The sequence below is a fragment of the Drosophila subpulchrella genome, unplaced genomic scaffold (genome assembly GCF_014743375.2).
Source record: "Drosophila subpulchrella strain 33 F10 #4 breed RU33 unplaced genomic scaffold, RU_Dsub_v1.1 Primary Assembly Seq354, whole genome shotgun sequence".
Lineage (NCBI taxonomy): Eukaryota > Metazoa > Arthropoda > Insecta > Diptera > Drosophilidae > Drosophila > Drosophila subpulchrella.
In genome coordinates, this window is record NW_023665577.1 from 326,422 (window position 1) to 348,959 (window position 22,538).

The 22,538-nt window shown below is 41.9% G+C and overlaps 4 protein-coding genes across 8 annotated transcripts; 3 read left to right on the plus strand and 1 right to left on the minus strand.

The window, feature by feature from the left end:
- The first annotated feature begins 3,117 nt into the window (after positions 1-3,117).
- LOC119560869 (ectin) lies at positions 3,118-5,031 on the plus strand. The gene is made up of 5 exons (XM_037874541.1): positions 3,118-3,264; positions 3,321-3,458; positions 3,519-3,739; positions 4,670-4,798; positions 4,851-5,031. The coding sequence occupies exons 1-5, from the start codon at positions 3,217-3,219 to the stop codon at positions 4,981-4,983; spliced, it is 669 nt and encodes a 222-aa protein (XP_037730469.1). The 5' UTR covers positions 3,118-3,216; the 3' UTR covers positions 4,984-5,031.
- A 226-nt stretch (positions 5,032-5,257) lies between these two features.
- LOC119560868 (argininosuccinate synthase) lies at positions 5,258-7,501 on the minus strand. Its single transcript, XM_037874540.1, has 3 exons — positions 7,296-7,501; positions 6,932-7,177; positions 5,258-6,433 (listed from the first exon to the last, which is right to left on the minus strand). Exons 1-3 carry the CDS (start codon positions 7,464-7,466, stop codon positions 5,591-5,593), a joined length of 1,260 nt encoding a protein of 419 aa, XP_037730468.1. The 5' UTR covers positions 7,467-7,501; the 3' UTR covers positions 5,258-5,590.
- Positions 7,502-9,257: 1,756 nt separating this feature from the next.
- Positions 9,258-10,802, plus strand: LOC119560741 (terminal uridylyltransferase Tailor-like). Its single transcript, XM_037874355.1, has 6 exons — positions 9,258-9,392; positions 9,449-9,661; positions 9,720-9,965; positions 10,018-10,182; positions 10,325-10,520; positions 10,576-10,802. The coding sequence occupies exons 1-6, from the start codon at positions 9,383-9,385 to the stop codon at positions 10,736-10,738; spliced, it is 993 nt and encodes a 330-aa protein (XP_037730283.1). The 5' UTR covers positions 9,258-9,382; the 3' UTR covers positions 10,739-10,802.
- Positions 10,803-11,875: 1,073 nt separating this feature from the next.
- LOC119559760 (transcription initiation factor TFIID subunit 1) lies at positions 11,876-22,504 on the plus strand. Of its 5 annotated transcripts, none has more exons than XM_037872831.1 (16): positions 11,876-12,143; positions 12,531-12,838; positions 13,306-13,440; positions 13,496-13,707; positions 13,813-14,444; positions 14,504-14,884; positions 14,940-15,657; positions 15,715-15,987; positions 16,304-16,525; positions 16,616-18,503; positions 18,571-18,713; positions 18,773-19,103; positions 20,211-20,309; positions 20,653-20,847; positions 21,539-21,634; positions 21,759-22,504. In XM_037872831.1, exons 1-16 carry the CDS (start codon positions 11,959-11,961, stop codon positions 22,358-22,360), a joined length of 6,420 nt encoding a protein of 2,139 aa, XP_037728759.1. In that variant the 5' UTR covers positions 11,876-11,958; the 3' UTR covers positions 22,361-22,504. The 5 variants fall into 5 exon arrangements, with proteins under 5 accessions (XP_037728759.1, XP_037728760.1, XP_037728761.1 ...); XM_037872832.1 differs by having other exon boundaries at positions 18,571-18,710; XM_037872833.1 differs by lacking the exon at positions 21,539-21,634.
- Positions 22,505-22,538: the final 34 nt, after the last annotated feature.

Consider the following 22,538-nt stretch of genomic DNA (forward strand, 5'->3'; position numbering starts at 1 on the left):
TAAAATCAAAGCGCTGAAAGAGGTCAAGACTTTCGCTTGAATTGTGAATGGGACATCGAGGCGAATTCTTGAGTACAATGATGCAAAACAGGTCTCCACTGCCATTGATCTTATCTACATATAATGGTCTCCGATTAGAACATAAAAGCATTTTGTGAATATCAGCCTGATGATGTCTTTATAAACTAAGTTTATAATATCAATGTTTTTTTAATTTTGTATTTGCATATTCGGCAAGATATTTTTGGGACACATTTCCGCTATGTAGTTTGTAGTTTGCTAACAATTAAAGTCATTTATAAGCCATTTTTATGAGTAGTAGGTCGAAAAGCATAAAAAATTTATTCAGAACACAAGGAGAAATGTGGCATACAAAACTTTAAGTGTTTTATAATGTAGCCTCGAATTTATATATAGTTAAAATTAGAATGCTTCGAAAATTAGATATATTTAATTACCTAATTTTAGTTTCCTAAAAAGTTTTCAGTAGAAACTTGTGTGTAATGTGTACATTTTTGTAATAAAATTTTGTGATCACTGATTAGCAAAAGTCGAGTCGAGAGACGTTTTTATTATTATTTATTTAAGCATATATTTTCACTACAGTGATTTTCCTAATCCAAAAAGAATACTAACAGTTAATATTTTAGAACAGCTCCTAAAAAACCATCAATTATCGTAGTCGTAGGTATATAAACATTTCGGTTCCCTATAGCTACACGGTTCTTGGATGAAAGAGAAGGGCGCTGCATGCGTTGCTATCAAAACAATGAGGAATAATTAAAATTCACCCTCAAACAATTTGTGAGCTTGGGCGGAAGGACCCTCCTCCTTTCCTGCGAAATTTGGGGGGGGCGGGGAGCGGACACATGCTCATAAATAAATTTATGTTTGCTGAAGTGTATTGGGCGTGCCAGGATCCCGGCTCCCAGCTTCCAGCTCTTGGCTCCTGGCTCCTGGTTCCAGTTCCAGTTGGCCATAAATTTCTGGCTGTTGTTGCCAGCTCCGACAGCTTTCAGACAGCTCCAGTAAAAGAGACAGAGCATGTTTTTCTTTGCAATTACAAGGACTTCTATTTTATCATCTTGTGCAATGTATCTGGGGAATTTGGGCTGCTCTTTCGAGTCTTGTTTACTGTTCGACTAAATCAATTTTCCCGGCAAGGATATCATCGGGTAACTCGGGCAAATTAGCAGCCCATTTAGCATTTAAATGCGCGCTTTAAGCCGCTTTTCCCGCTTTCTTGTTAATCATACTTCACACTTTTCGCAAAGTTAACCTTTGATTCAATTTATCAACTTCAATAAACAGAACAGCAAAAAAGGCGACACACACAGAGGGGCCACAAAAACCAGAAAGAGAGAGCGCGGGGCTTTTGCAAAAGTTGCGCCTGCGAATCGCAAAGGACTAACGACATCCTTTGAACGCTCGCAAATAATCCCGCAAAAACCGAGAGCTTAACTTTTTCAGCATTTATGGGGGGTTGCGTTCGCCCATATTTGGGCCAAAGCCCTTTTTGCCATTCGCCTAGTTTGGCACAAAGTTGAAACGTCAACGCTGTCTGATTCTGATCGTGTGCCACCAGGAACCGACGCAACCAACAAAAGCAACATTGTCCCTGCCGCTGATGGATGGATAGATTCCTGGATGCACCAGTGGACGGATGGATGGGTGGCACCGTCCCCGAGTCGAGTTCAGTTAAGTTGGTCCATCCCCGCGGTTTCGAGGCCCCCGTTTGTGTTCTATAGGAGACGTACCAGCCTGACCAACAGACAAAGGCATTTTCTGGCCAGAGTTCAGCGAAATTCCGCATTGAACAAAGCCAAACATAAGTAGATCTTCTGCGCAGAAGAAAATCAGTATGCCATATCAAATGGTTAAATGGAGAAGAACTTCGGCAAGCCGAAGGTTCTATACCCTTGCAGGTTGTTCCCGTGGGATCATTGCATGTACAGAGCTATTTGATTTTAAGAAAACTAAAAACTAAGTACAGAAATTTTTAGATAATTTTCCATTTCAATTTCCTACCCTAAATATATCGGTCGAAGTTTTGAAATATTAAAAGAATGATATTCCCAAGGGAAGTAATTAATATGTCAAAAAACACCATACTTCTACCTGTTTTTGTATTTGCTAGGCCAAGGTTTTCAATTTACCAAAGGATATCCATTGAAAGTTATAGCAACTGTATACTATAAGTATATTTCGTTTTCCGCATGCTTAATCAATAGATAATGTAATACAAAAACCACCACACCAATGTTCAATTATAGTTATTTTTGCGATAACTTTAATCACAGGGGGAAAAAAGAACAGTTAGGTCCTAAGAACTTAACGAAATATTGATGCACGATGTCCTTTGGGAGAACCAAGTTGGGTAGAAAGTTTTCATCACTTATATTTCTGTGACTAGCCGTGATTCCCTGCGCTCGAAAATGTCTTCGATGGCATCCGACACTCGCCTCCGTCATCAATTCATGTCGATAGATAGACAATGTTTGCCTACACTCGAAGGCACAGCTGCAGACGGACGTATAAATATCCAACTAGTCTGAAATACAATCCCAGCCGATGTTTCAGCTGCTGTCGGACTGGCCGAGGGTCTCTATTTATTTGTTGTAATAATATTAGTTTTTGCATTTATGTGCCAGTGTGTGCACACAAGGAGCATCTTTTGTTTTGCTCATCTTTCGCCGGACCTGAGCCACTCCGGAAATAAGATTAATGCAATTGGGAATCCAACATGGAGCAGTTGTGCTGGCTCTTCTGTTTACTCTTGCCTCAGCTCTGCCAAATATTGGGAATGATATATGTATATTTATTTATATGCTAGTATTTCATTAATTGTGTATTCTTCTGCCCTTACAAGTGTCCCCGCCGACACACTCGGGCAGCAGATTTATTAAACAAACACTCGAATTGATTGCAATGGAAATCACACAGCTAACTGCCATTCCGAAATGCATGTGGACTAAACATTTAATTCGGCAGGAATGCACTTTACTCGAATTTTCCTGTTGAAACTGGGACTTTGGGAAAAAGTATACGAATTTTTTAAGATCCAAATAATTGAATTAACATATATTTCATATTTTTGAGAAAACTGGTACAACTGAGCATTGAAAAACCTTTCAGAACTACTCAAAAATGTTAAACTATTAGATATCGAAAGTTTTCGTAAAGAGACTCTCTAAGAGACTCACCAAAAATTCAAGTATGATGTTTATAAAAATTTTAATATTTATGTTTTTGGCGGCGAGCGAGGTAATTGATAAAAATACGTAATCTGTAACAGTTCCGGAGCTCACAATCTATTCCAGGTCAGCCCGATATATGCCATGAACATGGACAATGCCCGGATAGTTTTGAGAGATACAAACAAGAGGAGAAAACGCCACGGATCGCAACCATTGGCTTTGGATATGACTCTCAGCGATGGATGCCAAAAATATGCTAACGTATGATTCAGTTCTACCATTCGTACCCCTACCCTGATTGCCTAACGAGTTTTTTCACAGAAACTAGCCAAATCGGCCAATTTGACGTATTCGGATCCCAGTAACAAAGAATACACAGAAAACATCTGCAAATATGAAATTAGTGCGGGAGCACTGTCTCGGTGTGTCCGCAGTTGGTATAGTGGGAGAAAATTTGATGTACTAGACCCCAGAGCTAAAGAGTTTACAGCCCTGATTTGGAGCTCTTCACAATTTATGGGGTATGGAGATGCAAACATAAAGTAAGTAGCCTGATCAATGAATATCAGATGCCAGGCGTACAACTAATCCATGTATTTAATTGTAATATTTTTATACCCGTTACTCGTAGAGTTAAAAGGGTATACTAGATTCGTCGGAAAGTATGTAACAGGCAGAAGGAAGCGTTTCCGACCCCATAAAGTATATATATTCTTGATCAGGATCACTAGCCGAGTCGATCTAGCCATGTCCGTCTGTCCGTCTGTCCGTCTGTCTGTCCGGATGAACGCTGAGATCTCGGAAACTATGAGAGCTAGGCTATTGAGATTTGGCGTGCAGATTCCTGAGCTTCTTACGCAGCGCAAGTTTGTTTCAGTAGAGTGCCACGCCCACTCTAACGCCCACAAACCGCCCAAAACTGTGGCTCCTACAGTTTTAATGATAGAATAAAAATTTTAACTGAAATGTATTGTTCTCATCAATACCTATCGATTGATAAAAAAAAAGTTTGCCACGCCCACTTTTACGCCCACAAACCGCCCACAAACTTCAAAAAATCGTAAGTATGAACGTGGATATCTCGGAAACTATCAAGGATAGAGAACTGGGATCTCATATTTAGAATCCGTAGCCTTGTGCGCAGCGCAAGTTTGTAACGCAGATATGCCACGCCCACTCTAACGCCCACAAACCGCCCAAGCCTGTGGCGCCCACAATTTTCATGCTAGATACAAAATTTGAACTGAACTGTATTGGTCTCGTCAATACCTATCGATTGACCCAAAAAAAAATTTGCCACGCCCACTCCAACGCCCATATCGCTTAAATCTGTCTACCGCCGATAGGTGGCGCATTTCAATCTCGCTTTGCTGCTTGCATGTCTCCATTTCCCTTAGGTCAATTTAGCTGAGTAACGGGTATCTGATAGTCGAGGTACTCGACTATAGCGTTCTTCCTTGTTTTATTTACAGTGCTTTGCAAGGTGTTCTTGTGGTCAGATATACTCCACCTGGAAATGTTCCAGGATTATACACGGACAATGTGCGTAAAAAAAAGAAAAAGGATAAGAAGCGTAAGAAAAAGCACAAACATAGGGATGAGTAAGGTTTACGTAAAAAATGTTAAGCTTTTATTAATTTTAATGGTTTTCAGTGGTTGTGCCAATCGTCAGGGTAATCGATACGTCATTTTGTTGTCGATCCTTTTTGTTCTATTAACAGCGATGTCACTCGATGATGTTTTACTTTTTATTCTAACTCCGCTCTATAACTGCTACTGGACATAATAAAAATTTTGTGTAAAATAAATTCCAGTATGCTGGTTCCCAAACCAATCTTATCACCTTGGTTTTTTTACCAAAAACTAAAAATATGTGTTTAATATAAGAGGAAACGAAATGCTTTTATCGACTTAGTTTTTGTTTGGTGTGATAAACCGCACCCAGAAATGTGAAAGGATAGTACACGGAAAAAGTGCCCCCAAAAAAAGAATGATGAAAAGATAAATAAAAGGTATAGTTTATATAAAAACGCTGAAAACTCTCGTCAAAATATTCGACATTTTATGTTATCCGATAATATTTATTTTGTTTTTGGCAGTAAAGGTAATCAATATTATTTCCGCGTTTTACTAACTCCAACATTATCTTTAAAGCCCTGGGTAAATTTATATGTAGTGTAAAATCAATTCCAGTAATCTGGTTATCCAACCAATTTTATCGCCTCGGTTTATACATATGTAATTTGGTTAATATCTGTAATATAATAAAAGGTCAAGAATATCGACTAAAAAAATAAAATGTTTACAAACTCTATATATTATTGCAGCACATGGGCAATAAAAGCAAAATCAAAAATCAAAATATTTAAAAAATAAATGTATTACAACATCGTTTACTTGCCCTGCTTTGGCACTTCGTAGGCGCCAAATGCTCGCACATGTTCCCTAATCCGGACAGCATTGATGGCAATAAAGCCACCTGCATCCTGAGGGACATAGCCACCATGGACGTCCATGGAGACGAGCTGTTCGTTGTAAAGAGCTCCGACATCGTCCGCCGCCTTGCGGGCAACGGCACGACAATACCCAGGTGCCAATTCCACGGTAACCTTTCCAGAGACACGCTCCTCGGCCAACTCGATGCATTTTCGGACATAAATTGCCTCTGGACTGAACCAGAAGCCATTGTACACATAGTCGGCCATGCGATCTCTCAGGACTTGCTTGGTGCGGAGTACTTCGCGGTCCAAGGCAAAGACCTCGAGATCCTGGTGAGCAGCATAAAGGATGGTGCCTCCGGGCGTTTCGTATACCCCGCGCGATTTTAAGCCCACATAACGATTTTCAACGATGTCAATTCGTCCGATGCCGTAAGATCCACCCAGCTCGTTTAGGAACTCTAGCATATCCAGGGGCTTGGTATACACTCGACTGCTTGCCAAATCCTCCACACTGGTCGGCAGTCCGCGATGGAACTGAATGACCAGACGCACGGGATCCCGAGGAGCCTTCGTCAAAGGATCGACGGTCATCTCGTACAGATTGTCCGGAGCCACTGTGTTGGGATCTTCGAGGACTCCGGACTCGTAGCTTATGTGCAGAATGTTGGCATCGGTGCTCCACGGAGTAGCCGGCTTGGCACTCACCTCGATTCCGTGCTTTTGGGCATAGGCAATGAGGTCCTGACGACCCTGGAACTGGCGGCAGAACTCCACATCCCTCCAGGGAGCGATGATCTAAAAAATATAGAAGAGGCATAATCGTCAAAAATACGTCTTGGTTTATTTATGTACTGAAATTTATTAAATATTTTAAAGCACTAGGTAACAGTTTTATAAATAAAATGTATAAATACTGTTCATAAATAGTAACAAACCAAAAGATTGATTCAAAGCACACAGATGTTAGGATAGTTGTTCCATCTTTTAATGTAGTATTTTTTCCAAAGTCCGTTTGACTGGTTCTAGATCAAAAATTCTAATTTTTCCTTGTACTCGGATGGGCACAACATTGGAACTTTTTTATAAAATGAAAAAATGTGTAACAAATATTTTTCTTAACAAAAAAAGAGATTATTGTATACCTAGCTTGTTACAAGTATCTATAAAACCTCAAGAAAAAAGCGTTCATAGTTTAATACTACATTTTTGTAAGGGGAAAGGAGATAGGCCCACCAATCTGCCCCTGAAAACGCTTATCAGTCAGTCTGATACCCCTGGGATGTTTAGACGCACCTTAAGATCCGGTTTGAGCGCATAGGCGCACAGCTCGAAGCGCACCTGGTCGTTCCCCTTTCCGGTGGCTCCGTGGGCTAGGTACTTAGCCCCGCACTGGCGGGCCGCCTCCATCAGGGCAACACTGATGCAGGGCCGGGCCAGAGAAGTGCCAAGCAGATAGCGCTCCTCGTAGACCAGACCCATCTGTGTGGCCGGCCATATATAATCGTTTACGAAGGACTGCTTCACTTCAGCCACGATCACCTAGGAGTCGAAGAAAGCTGATTTTAATACAGTGAAAATATTTTACATATTCAAATTTTCTATGATGGCTTTGCCTCATCATATCACATATTTGTTCACACCTCTCATTACAACTAACCTTCTTTGCCCCAATCTTTAGGGCCTTCTTCTCGGCGGCGGCAAAGTCTTCCTTCTGACCAACATCGGCTAGGACGCAGATGACCTCATACTGCTTGTCCAACAACCACTTGAGGATACAGCTAGTGTCCAGGCCACCAGAGTAGGCCAAAATTACAGTTTCTCCAGCCATATTTCACTGCTGCCCGTCTGCACTATACGCTGGAACAAAAATACTGAAAACCGGAGACTTTCTGGCTCATTGAGCTTGCAGTAATCTTTGTCTAATCTAATGAGCTTATCAGTACCTCACTTGTGATTCTCTGTAAAGTTAGTTCTAATGATAAGGTGATGGTGCTGACGCAGATAACAGTGTTAGCATTCTGGTAAATTTTATTGAAATTATTGCTAAAAAATCATTTTATCAAATTGCTGAAATCCAAGGGTTTGGATTTCAATGTGATACTAGCACTCCTGACAAGATTCCTAACTAAACACAACGTGCATTTTTTAAGAAGTCCTTAGGCATTGTCATCCCACTTTAATTTGTAGTTTAGTTTTGTTTTACTTTTTTGTTTTTTAGAGCATAAAACACGTTTTGGTCTTTAAAAACAACTTTTTCGAGTAACCGCAATAAATTATTCAAAACTGTTTTTATAAAGAAAACAACAATACTTTTAATAAATAAATCAATTCCCATATTAAATCAAGATTCTTCGTTATTTCCTTAATCAATATCATTGTCTTTATATCCGTTTGCCCAAAAATAAACAAAGCTCCACTATAACCATGAACTATTTGTATGCCCGTTAAAAAATCAATAGTAGGCCGAGCGAGCTTTTACTGAATTCAAGAAGAAGTGCTCTTGGTTTGAGAATACTTTTTTGAAAATATGTTGTCTCACTATTAGCATAAGTCTTCTCGATATCGAGAAGAAGAATTCTCGAATTCAAGCATAAGCGCTCTCGAGTTCATGCTAGGCGCTCTCCTTTCCAGGAGTAAATCGTCAGTGATTGTTGTAAAAATACTTGTTTTTGATTGATTTCAGTATTAATCGTGCTTCATTTCAAGAATATGTTCTTCTTGATTTGAACCAAAACTCACTTTCGATTCCAGATTAAATTTTTTAAAAAACATGTCAGCTGTTGCTTTTTTTTATTTTAACACGAAAGGCACGCAATTTTTTTGTCGATGTTTTCCGTAGGTCAAACAGCATCTGAGTGGCCGCGTATGACCACAAAAATTAGAAATGGACATATAATGGAACATATAATGTCATAACACAGTGGCTTAGAAGAAATATTGTCAGAAGGATTTTTATAATTTTTCAAAATAAAATATATATATATATATTAATTTGATTTTATTATGGCAGGGCTCTTTTATATCACCAAGAAAATATACAAATTTGGCTTATTTAAAATAAATTATTAAACAAAAAATAATTTAAAAAAAATAAATCTTTTTAAGAAAAAACCTTTATGGGGTGGTAAAACTACCAAAACCCCCTGTCTACGCACCTGTTATGACATATTACCTTGTATACCTGTGCTGTGGCAGAACAGCTGATGGAACGTCAACGATAGGCAAAAATACCGAAAAATTTTAGACTCTAGGCAAAGACCCTACCTTTGTCCACCTCTAGTTGCCTATCAAAAACTTTTATTTAACAACAGGATTAAGCCAATAACCCTATAGGTCCGTAACTCCATCTTGGTATTATCACGCTTTTATGGTATTTTATAATATAAAAGCACAAAAAAGTGTTAATATGTTTTCGCCGACTACAAATCATGCTTTTCTTTGGTTTTGGATTATGACTGTGCTGTGAGAATCGTATTTTTAAATTTGTAAAAAAAAATAGCCCACTGTTTCACACAGATGGACAGATGGCTATTAGACAAACTGTTCCAACTCAAAACGCGAGTCTTGCCCAAGACCCGATAACGACAAGACTTGACCCTAATCTGAACAGGCCCAAATTGTAAGGGCATGGCTACGTAGGGCCTCCTTAATAAAAGAAGTCTTGGTCACACTACACAATCTAATAATTTTGGGGGAATTTGAAAGTTCAGATTATTCGAACTAATTTAAGTTCCTGACCACAAAATGGATCGGGGTAAGTTTAAAGTTAAAGCATTCAAGCATCCTTTTTGATGTTTTGAAACCCATTAGAAACCCGCCGTTTTTGGTTTTCGCTTTTAAATAAAGAGCGCAGAGCTAATAAGCTACAAAACAATGGTAAACTCCATCAGAAAATTACATCCGAACTAGTGGCGACCTTGCGCCCGGAGTTTCGTTCTGAGTTAATTCAGATCAATCTTTTCGGCTCGCGAATTTTATGCTTGGCCGGACCTGACTCGGATCTTGACATTTATGTGGATATTGGTAAGAGCTTTTTTCTAAAAATCATTCTGGAACTTTTCTGAAAAATTTTTGGGGACAGACAATTCTAGCACTATATACAGCCTAACTGTGACTGATAAAGTTCTTCATGAAGAGGAAGTCATTACCAAAGCCCTACAAAACAATCGCTCGATGTGGGCCTTTCTAAAAAAATCGGGAGGTAAATGTCCTGTAATTGTTGTCCGGCACAAGAACTCGAACGTCCAGTGCGACATTAACTTTACGAACAGCTTAACCTATGGCCAGAACAAGCTGGTTATCTACATATTTGAGCTACAGCCCGTCGGTGAGTAATGTTGGTTCGTTGGAAAGATCAGATGTTAATCGTTATTACCTAGCTCGTTTGATGGTGATCTATCTACGGGGATGGGCGGAAAAACATCAGATTAAGTCGGTCTTTCGCAGCCACTTGCTCGTACTCATGGTTATATTTTTCCTGCAAGTTCGCGGATATTTACCATCTGTCTTCCAACTTCAAAGGGGTATAAATCCCGATATTGGTCGTGAGTACATTTTATCTCTTCTTGGGTCCATTGTATAAAACTGATTATTATGTTTGTGTATAAAGCTTTACATTTCGCAAATTGATAAGGTTGTTGTTTAATCCGTTCTCAAGGCCTTAAGTATTCTTTAATTCTTTCGCAGCATGGATAACCACATTTTGTAAATTGAAGTTGTCCGACTTCAAGATGATGAAGATTCCGTTAAATGCTGACCAGACTCACAAGAAACTCGCAGAATTTTTTAGCTATTATTCGACATTCAATTTTTCGCGAATTATTTGTCCATATTTGGGAAGAGAAGTCTGGCGCAGCAAGCTTAAATACTCAATGCCTCAAAGGTAAAATAACATTGGCGTTAATATTATACACATTCCTAATTGTTCGAAATTTCAGATGCCGACAATTCGTAGGCCAAAAAATATTTGCTAATTCACCTGTTGCTATGCAGGACCTGGTACACCTGGCATTCAACAAGGGGGCGTCTATTCAACAATCGGACTTAGACGGCTTTCTACAAAAATGCCGGTCGGAAACATACGGATTCTTCAATCTATGACTGATTCCAGCTTTAAGCGTCACTTTACTCTCGCATTTAATGACTTACGGCTTTTTTGAATGTGTAGTAGAGCTTTTGTAACTCTAAGCTCTTTCCATTAAAAAAGGAAAACGTAATAAAACTTTAAGTACATAAATTCATGATCCTCACCCGCTTACTGTAATTTCGTATTGTAATTTCTCAAAAACTAACAAAGGGCAAATGCCTTTGTTGCACAATATTGAGTTAATATGTCATAGGATTAAGATTGCACAAACAAAATTTACAAAAATATAAACAATCAAACAAACAATCAACTTAACTAGGTAAAAACTAGTGACGATCGGAACATACAAAAGTTTTTATATCAACTTTTGTTACGAAAATGTATTACACGATCCTCTAAGTAATTGTGTAATTACGTTAAGGAGTTTATAGTTTCTTGAAGTACTTTTCAACGACATAGAGCCCAAGTCTGTTCGTTTCACGTTCTAAAGTTACTCACCTTTGAAATCTAGCTATTTATAGCTGTTTCCCGCTAAACTAGCGAGTTTTGAGAAAAGTGGTAAAACTAAAGTTTCTTATATCGGGCTGTTAAACAACATTTTAATATTTCCAGGACCTCAAAACAACGTTTTGGGACAAACTAAAAAAAAAATCTTTATTTTAAGAATCGCCTTGAATCTTGTTTTTGGCAATGGAGGTGTCATTTAGCAAACGAGGTGTCATTCGATGCGTACTTCAGTAAGAATACAACATGCCTAATGAACTTATATCCTCAATGTCCCCAACAGCTCGAATTTTTAAATTTACACTTTTACCGCTCATTTTCCCAAACCAATTTCAAAAGTACTGGTATCTTTTTAGTTTTTTCGATACCTTTCATTTTTTATCACTTTTCAATTCTGCGGCTATATATAGTAGTCATCTTCGCAAACTCTCCAGGGATTCGTTAATTTTATGAACAAAAAATAATGTGAGCCAAACATTTTATCGGATGCATTGTTTGAATTGCGCAGAAGAAAACGGCGAAGGCACTACTATTATTTTGACCGAAATTGTACATAGCCAAGTTCCCAACCCTCGGCCATTTCAATTGCCAGCCCATATGGATGAATGGTTTTTTGTGTGTGATATTTTTGAGATGTTTCGCTACGGTCATACCTAACCGTGTTTCGTGGAAAAAATGTAATTACGCTCCGACAAAAACAAGAATTTTGCCGCGTAAACATTGGAGAGCAATGGATATGGAGATGGAATCCGACAACAGCGACGACGAGGGCTCGATTGGCAATGGATTGGACTTGACCGGCATTCTTTTCGGAAACATCGACTCGGAGGGCAGATTGCTAGATGATGATGGCGAGGGACGCGGGGGCACCGGATTCGATGCGGAGCTCCGGGAGAACATTGGATCCCTATCCAAGTAAGTATACATATGTAGATGTCCCGAGGTGCTTGTGGAGACATCTAGGTAAAAGTACATCGTTCAGAAGTGCGTTTCTAGTATCCTAATTATCTCTCGAATATGTATGTATGAACTTGTAGGCTGGTTTATTTGGAGATTTCAATAAACTTCCTTTTCTTATTTTACATTATTTGAGTTATTTGAACTAACTAACATGAACTAACATTTATAACAACTCAAAGATCGTCGTTGCTAATTACAATTTAGTGATACTACTAGTGACACTACTATATGCCTTTAAGGACTAGCAACTCTTGATGGACTCTTTTGACATCTTTGGTGCAGGCAAAACTTTAATATTTAACATTGAAACTTATCAAATGTATAAAAAACCATCCTTTTCAGATTGGGTCTGGACTCAATGCTGCTCGAAGTAATAGACCGCAAGGAGGCCGAGCCCTTGTCCGAGGACGACGACGAGGAAAAGTCTGAGGCTAGTGCCAGTGGAGGACTGAGTGTTTTCGATGCTCTAAAGGCTGGCGTAAAAAGTGACGAAAAGGAGGATGGTGCCGTAAGAGCTCAGGACGATGCCATAGATTATTCGGATATTACTGAGTTATCCGAGGATTGTCCTCGCACTCCGCCGGAAGAATCAACGCCCTACGATGACTTAGAAGACGCCATTCCCGCTTCCAAGGTGGAGGCCAAGCTGAGTAAGTGATGCCTCGAATCAACATTTTAGACAACATCTTCGGGGCTTAAGGAAAAATTATAGGTGTAAATATTGTTTCAGGAATATACATACATTTCTTCTGAATTTTTTTATTAAACTCCCCTAGAATGTTTTTTAATGCATATTTATGTGCTAACTAGTTATTAATGTTAATAATAAATTCAATAACTTCATTATACATAAACATATCAGTACCAGCGTGTTTTTGTAGAGTCCTTAAATAATTCCACATATGTTTAATTATTATAGGAAAATTGTCTAGCGATTGAAAATATTTATAGGAATTATTTAGGTTTCGCCTAAACGATTACATCGCAGTCTCTGTGTGTTTCAAGTTAAAGTGACAGTTATGATTTAAAGACAATCGTTATGATCTAGAACATCTGTCAAAATAGCCCTAAACAAATTATCCCAATAAAACATAAAACAAACAATTTTCTTTTGCAGCCAAGGACGACAAGGAACTGATGCCTCCACCTAGTGCTCCCATGCGATCGGGCTCTGGCAGCGGCACTGATGAGCCGGCCAAACCAAACGAGGGCTCCAGTCCCGGCGGCGACTCCAAGTCCGCCGATGCCAAAGGTAAATTGGGATTTTTAAAGCAAAAATGTTAATTAATATAATTAATGCCTTCTAGATGCGGATCGCAAACTGGACACACCGCTGGCCGATATTCTGCCCTCCAAGTACCAGAACGTGGATGTGCGCGAGCTCTTTCCCGACTTTCGCCCCCAAAAGGTGCTACGCTTTTCGCGTCTCTTTGGACCGGGTAAGCCCACTAGTCTGCCCCAGATCTGGCGACACGTGCGCAAACGCCGCCGGAAGCGCAATCAGTCCAGAGATCAGAAGGTAGGAACTAATATTTTAAAATACACTTTATAAACGGATATTATTTTTGAGCATAATATACATTAATTGCTTTAATAACCCTTGTAAATACTTCATGCCTTGCAGCTGACCAACACTGGTGGCTCCGATTCCCCTAGCGACACTGAGGAGCCTCGAAAGAGAGGCTTCAGTCTGCACTATGCATCAGAGCCAACGCCGGCGGAGTGCATGTCTGACGACGAAGACAAACTGCTGGGCGACTTCAATAGCGAGGACGTGCGGCCGGAGGGACCGGAAAACGGAGAGAACAGTGACCAAAAGCCCAAGGTGGCTGACTGGCGTTACGGGCCAGCACAAATTTGGTACGACATGTTGGAGGTGCCTGACTCCGGCGAGGGATTCAACTACGGATTCAAGACAAAGACGGCAACGTCCTCGTCTCAGCCTCAGACCAAGGATGAGCGGCGTGTTAACAGTCCAGAGGAAGAGACCGAGGAGCCAAGCATTGCGGACGACGCCTTTCTAATGGTCTCACAGCTTCACTGGGAGGACGACGTGGTCTGGGATGGCAACGACATCAAGGCCAAGGTGCTACAAAAGCTCAATTCAAAGACAAATGCAGCTGGATGGCTGCCCTCCAGCGGATCGAGAACTGCTGGCGCCTTCAGTCAGCCGGGAAAGACGTCTCTGCCGGTGGGAAACAGCAGTGGTAGCTCCAAGCAGGGCTCAGCGGCATCCAGCAAAAAGGCACAGCAAAAGTAATTTATCGTCTTTACAATATACCGGTGTATAGGACTAATATTCCTCTTAATTTCAGTGCTCAAGCAAAGCCAGCGGAGGCACCCGATGACACCTGGTACAGTCTGTTCCCGGTGGAGAACGAGGAGCTAATATACCACAAGTGGGAGGACGAGGTGATATGGGATGCACAGCAAATGAGCAAGGTGCCCAAGCCGAAGGTACTCACTTTGGATCCCAACGACGAAAACATCATCCTGGGCATACCCGACGACATCGATCCCTCTAAAATCAACAAGAGCACGGGTCCTCCGCCAAAGATCAAAATACCGCATCCCCACGTAAAGAAGTCCAAAATTCTATTGGGTAAGGCTGGCGTAATCAATGTGCTGGCTGAGGACACGCCGCCGCCGCCACCCAAAAGTCCTGACCGAGACCCTTTTAACATATCTAATGACACGTAAGTCTTCTATAGATTTTACAGAAGCGAAATCTAATTGTTAATCCTCCTGTAGTTACTATACACCCAAGACAGAACCGACTTTGCGCCTTAAGGTGGGTGGTGGAAATCTCATTCAGCACTCGACTCCGGTGGTAGAGCTGCGGGCTCCCTTCGTGCCTACGCACATGGGCCCGATGAAGCTCCGCTCTTTCCATCGCCCCCCACTCAAGAAGTACTCGCACGGACCGATGGCCCAGGTTTCGCCGCATCCCGTCTTCCCACTGTTAAAGACCATCGCAAAAAAGGCCAAGCAGCGAGAGGTGGAGCGCATCGCCTCTGGTGGCGGAGACGTCTTTTTTATGCGCAACCCGGAGGATCTGAGCGGCAGGGACGGAGACATCGTGTTGGCCGAATTCTGTGAGGAGCACCCGCCGCTGATGAACCAGGTGGGCATGTGCTCCAAGATCAAGAACTACTACAAGCGCAAGGCGGAGAAGGACAGTGGCCCTCAGGATTATGTCTACGGAGAGGTCGCCTTTGCACACACTAGTCCCTTCCTGGGTATACTGCATCCTGGCCAATGCATCCAGGCTATTGAGAACAACATGTACCGTGCGCCGATTTATCCGCACAAGATGGCACATAACGATTTCCTGGTTATTCGCACCCGAAACAGCTACTGGATCCGATCTGTGAACTCCATCTTCACAGTCGGCCAGGAGTGTCCGCTGTACGAAGTTCCGGGTCCGAACTCCAAGCGCGCTAACAACTTTACTCGCGACTTTCTGCAGGTAAGTGACGAGATCAGAACTGTTTTTAATTTGTTTTAAATCTGTTTGTTTTGTCAGGTCTTTATTTATCGCTTGTTCTGGAAGAGTCGCGACAATCCTCGCCGCATTCGGATGGACGACATAAAACAAGCGTTTCCCGCCCATTCCGAGAGCAGCATCCGCAAGCGCTTGAAGCAGTGCGCTGACTTTAAGCGCACGGGCATGGACTCCAATTGGTGGGTAATTAAGCCGGAGTTTCGACTTCCCTCTGAGGAGGAGATCCGTGCCATGGTCTCACCTGAGCAGTGCTGTGCTTACTTCAGCATGATCGCGGCAGAACAGCGATTGAAGGTTAGTAATCTGTTTTTTTTTTATTTAGTTGAAGTTAATGTTTTGTTTCTCGATATGAAAATTACGCTATCTTTTCTTGTTGGTAAATTACGATAAGTAATATTTTCTGCATCTAGGAGATTGTCAATGCTCCTGTTTGCGTCAGCCCGCATCAGCTTAAAACCTGTTAAAAACTCAACTCCATCCCCTGGAAGCGGTTATAAAAAATTACTAGTCAGCTTCTCGACCATTCTTGGATTTTGATATCTGTGCACATTCCCTTTTAACTGACCATATTCAACTTGATAAATTATAAAATAATTTTCTCTGTTCTTAGGATGCAGGCTACGGGGAGAAGTTTTTGTTCGCCCCTCAGGAAGATGACGACGAAGAAGCGCAACTGAAACTTGATGACGAAGTGAAGGTTGCTCCCTGGAACACGACTCGTGCATATATCCAGGCCATGCGTGGAAAGTGTTTGCTCCAGCTGAGTGGTCCTGCTGATCCCACGGGTTGTGGTGAAGGATTCTCCTACGTTCGAGTGCCAAATAAGCCCACGGTAACATGAAATAATTAAACAATTAATGATTCATTTTAGAAATACAAAGTAACATGTTATCTAAATAAATGTCAAAATTTATTTCAACAGCAAACCAAGGAGGAACAGGAGTCGCAGCCAAAGCGGTCAGTTACCGGAACGGATGCAGATCTGCGTCGATTGCCACTCCAGCGTGCAAAGGAGCTTCTACGACAGTTCAAAGTGCCTGAGGAGGAGATTAAAAAGCTTTCCCGCTGGGAGGTTATTGACGTGGTGCGCACCTTGTCCACGGAGAAAGCCAAGGCCGGCGAGGAGGGAATGGATAAGTTCTCCCGCGGCAATCGGTTCTCTATTGCTGAGCACCAGGAGCGTTATAAGGAAGAGTGCCAACGCATTTTCGATCTCCAGAACCGAGTTCTCGCCAGCTCGGAGGTGCTATCCACCGACGAGGCAGAGTCGTCGGCTTCCGAGGAATCTGACCTCGAAGAACTTGGCAAGAACTTGGAGAACATGTTGTCCAACAAGAAGACCTCCACCCAGCTGTCAAGAGAACGCGAAGAGCTAGAGCGCCAGGAGTTGCTCCGTCAGCTGGACGAAGAGCACGGCGGGCCAAGTGGTAGTGGAGGCGCAAAGGGAGCTAAGGGCAAGGAAGAGGCCGGTCAGCAGTTGCTGGCCACCAGCAATCAAGGTCGCATTCTTCGCATCACGCGTACCTTCAGAGGAAACGATGGCAAGGAGTATACCCGCGTGGAAACTGTGCGGCGGCAGCCGGTGATCGATGCCTACATCAAGATACGCACCACTAAGGATGAGCAGTTCATCAAGCAGTTCGCCACGCTAGACGAGCAGCAGAAGGAGGAGATGAAGCGCGAGAAGAGGCGCATCCAGGAGCAGTTGCGACGTATTAAGCGCAACCAGGAGCGCGAGCGCCTAGCGCAGCTGGCCCAAAACCAAAAGCTGCAGCCAGGAGGCATGCCCACTTCCTTGGGCGATCCCAAGAGCTCGGGCGGACACTCGCACAAGGAGCGGGATAGTGGCTATAAGGAGGTTAGTCCTTCACGCAAGAAGTTCAAGCTGAAGCCGGACCTGAAGCTCAAGTGCGGCGCCTGTGGGCAGGTTGGACACATGCGCACGAACAAGGCCTGTCCTTTGTACACGGGTATGCAAAGCAGTTTGTCCCAGTCGAATCCTTCTCTGGCCGACGATTTGGACGAGCAGAGCGAAAAGGAGATGGCCATGGATGACGACGATCTGGTGAATGTCGATGGAACCAAGGTGACGCTGAGCAGCAAGGTGCTCAAACGGCATGGTGTCGATGACGGCAAGCGACGCAGTGGCTCAAGCTCGGGTCTCACATTAAAGGTTCCCCGAGATGCGATGGGCAAAAAGAAACGCAGAGTGGGTGGCGATCTCCACTGCGACTACCTACAGCGGCACAACAAGACGGCCAACAGAAGGCGCACGGATCCCGTGGTAGTGCTGTCCTCCATCCTGGAGATCATCCACAACGAATTGCGTTCTATGCCGGATGTAACTCCGTTCCTGTTCCCGGTGAATGCTAAAAAAGTGCCGGACTACTACCGCGTGGTTACCAAGCCCATGGACCTGCAGACGATGAGGGAGTATATTCGTCAGAGGCGCTACACAAGTCGCGAGATGTTTCTAGAAGATCTCAAGCAGATTGTAGACAACTCGATCATCTATAACGGACAACAAAGTGCATACACTTTGGCCGCCCAACGCATGTTCAGCAGCTGCTACGAGCTGCTCGCCGAGCGAGAGGATAAGCTGATGCGCCTCGAAAAGGCCATAAACCCGCTCCTGGACGACGACGATCAAGTGGCTCTCTCCTTTATCTTCGACAAGCTGCACGCGCAGGTTAAACAATTGACCGAAAGCTGGCCTTTCCTCAAGCCGGTCAACAAGAAACAGGTTAAAGACTACTACACGGTCATTAAACGACCAATGGACCTCGAAACTATTGGCAAGAACATTGAAAGTGAGTCGTCAGGGTTATTCCATATTATTTAACTGCTCTTGCGTACTAATTCTAACTGTTAATCCAGGTCATCGCTATCACAGTCGAGCCGAGTATCTGGCTGACATCGAGCTGATTGCCACCAATTGTGAACAATACAATGGCAGCGATACCCGTTATACCAAGTTTGCCAAGAAGATACTGCACTACGCGCAAACCCAGTTAGAGGTGGTATGTTTCTTATTGCCTCAGAGACTTTTAGTTCATCTTATATTTTTATTCCACCCTAGTTCGCGGAGCACTGTGCCCAGTTAGAGAATAACATATCCAAGACCCAGGAGCGTGCTAGAGAGAATGCGCCAGAGTTCGAAGAAGCCTGGGGCAACGATGACTACAACTTTGACCGCGGCAGCCGTGCTAGCTCTCCAGGGGACGACTACATCGATGTGGAGGGCCATGGGTTGCACGCTTCGTCATCGAATTCTATCCATCGCAGCATGGGAGCTGAGATGAGTGCGTCTCATACCGCGCCGTCATTGCGGAAATCTGTACCTCCTGGACCTGGTGAAGTGAAGCGCGGAAGGGGCAGACCCCGCAAGCAGCGCGATCCCGTGGAGGAGGGTAAGTGGGCTAGGATCTCTTACCTCATTTTCAATACGCCTGATCGGTTTAGGATCTACAATTTCATACATATACATTTCTATATTTACTCTTTCTCCTGGTCTTCTTAAGAACTATTGGTATTGATCACGCTTCCTCCTACATTACGAAATCAGTAAACTATAAGAAATATATACAAAATTTGCATATGGCAACATCTTTGGTTATGGTTGACACGGATCCAAACGGATTCTTATGCTTATACTAATCCTAAACAATTTAAGCGTAGTAAAACTGAACTTCTGAATGGATGATGTTTGTTTGATATCATGTAGATATTGGGGAAACAGACTTAATCGCCATGCATGAAACTGAGTATATGTAAAGTAAACAGAAGAAACTCTATTTCTGACAATTTGAATTTCATTATGTATAAAAATATAATCTTAATATATATATGAATTTATGTATATTAGCTAGATCCATATTTATATAGGAATCCTTAAGGTCCCCTACTCTCACTGTTATACAAGGGTGGTCAAAAGTATTTTCACAAAAAAAAAGTTAAATATACTCATAATTTGAACTTACATCTTGTTAACTTTGGCATCAATGGAAAGGTAATTTAAATGCCGTTTGAATGATACAATACATTTCTTAACCCATTCAGTACTTATTGAAAAGGACGAATTTGTGTAAAAATGTCCTTTTTGAACTTTTTTCCTCGACTTGAAAACTAAAATTTTTTAATGCAAAAAGTTTCTTCAAACAAAAATAATAGTAACTGCAAAAAGAATTTTTCAAAAATCATTTTGCTTATATTTTTTATGATTTTTTAAAGGTGACAATGTCGGAAAAAATTTGTATGAAAAAGAGAAAAATATGGCTAAAATGCATGTTTCTAAGCATTTTCAAAAAATCATAAAAAATATAAGCAAAATGATTTTTGAAAAATTCTTTCCAGATTTTAAGTTAGACGAACACAATATTAGTTTATTTCTGACCAAACGATACTCGCTTAGCGAGGATCTCATTTTGGGATAGCCATATACACGAACAAATGAAAAAGACCGAAAACCTTGATACTGTTGCCACCCACGAACTGCAAATACTTTTACCTTTTTCTAGTCAAATCCCAGAATCCGGTTAAGCGTGGTCGGGGGCGTCCGAGGAAGGACAGCCTTGCCTCAAACATGAGTCAGACGCAAGCTTACTTCCTGGATGAAGGTAAGCCTCTAATCGCCGACTGCTCTGAACTAAGTCATCGGACCTCCACACAAATATTCATTTGCAATAATTTCTTAATACACATGAAACCCAAATTTGATAGCCACCCCACTGCTTTTTCACACGCACCTCATTTTTGGTTTGGATTTTAGATTACTAACTGTAGTGCTAACCCTAAATACATAACTAAGTAGATAAGTTTTGGCATGATTTCTTAGATTGGAATTTGATTTTACCTTTTTGAAAATTGTAAATTAAACTTGAGTTTTATTTCAGTTGTTGGTAATGCACAAATCGCCTACCCAAATTGGAACTTTTTAATAATTAATTCGCTTTCTATCAGACCTGCAATGCTCGACGGATGACGAGGATGATGACGAGGAGGAGGACTTCCAAGAGGTCTCCGAAGACGAGAACAATGCGGCCAGCATTTTGGATCAGGGCGAACGCATTCACGCACCTGCCGAAGCCATGGATGGCATGTTCGATCCCAAAAACATTAAGACGGAGATCGACATCGAGGCCCAGCAAATTGCAGGTGGGTGTTTCCGGTCAAAGGCCTTTCTACTTCGGATCATTCTCTGAGCGAATCGAATAATTTGTTAGCTACTCATACACTTTGCAAAACGGTGAAGAAAGCCATTTGGTTCACTCTCTTTAATAGTTAGTTATCAAAATTTATTTAATGTACTACTGCGACTATTTGCAATTTACACTGTGTTACAAAATTGAACCTTTATTTATTTACCTCGATGGATTCTAGAAAACCGTATATGCATTGACTCGATTTTTAAAAATTCGTTCGCGAAAAAATTCCCCAACATACGGATTTTTAGATAAAGAAGACCATTTATGTTTTTTTCCTTGCCCGAAATGGGGAGGGGATTTTTGGTTTGTTAGTTATTCAAAACATTTAAAAATTCCATTCCAAGCTTCTTTTTAACACCAAATAAGAAATCTAAGCATTCATCGAGGTGAATTATTGCTGTAACACAGTGTTATGGGGTCGGTACTATATATTTTTATTAATAATTATAATTCAATGTGAAATTACTTTTATATTGTTAAAATCACGAACTTTTCAAGCAAGGCATTATTATGAACAATTATATTTATTATGGTTCTCGGTCCCAACTTGGAAGTTTAATACTAATCTAAAAACACTTTCGATCGTTTACTTTGTTTGGATTTTGTTTCTGTTTCTGATTTTACTTAAATCGCCTGAGCAGAGGAGCCAATCGGCGAAGATGACAGCCAGCAGGTGGCCGAAGCAATGGTGCAATTAAGTAGCGTGGGCGCTGGCTACTATGCTCAACAGCAGCAAGGTCTTTATTATCCTTAATAAGTGTTTGTGTTGTGCTCTTGATGTCCATGCTCCTACCCCCTAATCCCATATTTGACTTGGTCATGAAGTACACTCTTACTGATCAAAACTTACCAAATTTTCAGATGAGTCCATGGATGTGGACCCCAACTACGATCCCTCTGACTTCCTGGCCATGCACAAGCCTCGCCAGAATCTCGGCGAGCCCAGCAGCCTGCAGGGCGCCTTTACCAATTTCCTCTCCCATGCTCAAGATGACAATGGGTCGTACAATACCGCCGAAGCCAGCACAAGTGCCGCTTCAGCTATGGGAATGAGTCTTCCGTCCCAGGAGGATGATTCCCTCGCCCTGCAAATGCCGTCGGAAATGCCTACCAACACGATGAACAACGGCATGGGCATCGACGATGATCTGGACATTTCGGAGAGCGACGAGGAGGACGATGGTTCCCGAGTGCGCATCAAAAAGGAGGTGTTTGACGACGGAGACTACGGCTTGCAGCATCACCAGCAGATGGGACAGCAATCGCAATCGCAGATCTACCTCGTGGATTCGTCCAACGAGCCCACAAACTTAGACTACCAGCAGCCACCGCAGCTGGACTTCCAGCAGGGAATGGAGCAGTTGCAACACCAAGTGATGCAACAGCAGATGCCCCCACTGCAACCAGAGCAACTGCAGCAGCAGACGCCGCAAGGAGACAATGATTATGCCTGGACTTTCTAGTGATTAAATATCATTGTTAGTTGTAAGAACCAAAAAAATACTTTTTTGTTGCTCCTGAACGTTTACCACTTTGTGTTTACATGTTCATTAAGCTTGACTTTAAAATCCATTAAAACTGCTATATGTTCTATAACTTCTTTAAAACAGCTAGTTTTCCCTTAAAGTCGCAAAAATTATA

What these genes read in the sequence shown, in the direction of transcription:
- LOC119559760 (XM_037872831.1), top strand. Translation starts at nt 11,959, where the DNA reads ATGGATATGGAGATGGAATCCGACAACAGCGACGACGAGGGCTCGATT. An exon ending in GAGTGCCAAATAAGCCCACG is followed by an intron (nt 16,526 to 16,615) that starts GTAACATGAAAT and finishes TTATTTCAACAG; the next exon opens with CAAACCAAGGAGGAACAGGA. An exon ending in CGAGGCCCAGCAAATTGCAG is followed by an intron (nt 20,848 to 21,538) that starts GTGGGTGTTTCC and finishes TCGCCTGAGCAG; the next exon opens with AGGAGCCAATCGGCGAAGAT.
- LOC119560869 (XM_037874541.1), top strand. Translation starts at nt 3,217, where the DNA reads ATGATGTTTATAAAAATTTTAATATTTATGTTTTTGGCGGCGAGCGAG. An exon ending in TGTTTTTGGCGGCGAGCGAG is followed by an intron (nt 3,265 to 3,320) that starts GTAATTGATAAA and finishes AATCTATTCCAG; the next exon opens with GTCAGCCCGATATATGCCAT. An exon ending in GATGCCAAAAATATGCTAAC is followed by an intron (nt 3,459 to 3,518) that starts GTATGATTCAGT and finishes GTTTTTTCACAG; the next exon opens with AAACTAGCCAAATCGGCCAA.
- LOC119560741 (XM_037874355.1), top strand. An exon ending in TATAAATCCCGATATTGGTC is followed by an intron (nt 10,183 to 10,324) that starts GTGAGTACATTT and finishes ATTCTTTCGCAG; the next exon opens with CATGGATAACCACATTTTGT. An exon ending in AAATACTCAATGCCTCAAAG is followed by an intron (nt 10,521 to 10,575) that starts GTAAAATAACAT and finishes TCGAAATTTCAG; the next exon opens with ATGCCGACAATTCGTAGGCC.
- LOC119560868 (XM_037874540.1), bottom strand. Translation starts at nt 7,466, where the DNA reads ATGGCTGGAGAAACTGTAATTTTGGCCTACTCTGGTGGCCTGGACACT. An exon ending in TAAAGATTGGGGCAAAGAAG is followed by an intron (nt 7,178 to 7,295) that starts GTTAGTTGTAAT and finishes TTCGACTCCTAG; the next exon opens with GTGATCGTGGCTGAAGTGAA. An exon ending in CGCTCAAACCGGATCTTAAG is followed by an intron (nt 6,434 to 6,931) that starts GTGCGTCTAAAC and finishes TATATTTTTTAG; the next exon opens with ATCATCGCTCCCTGGAGGGA.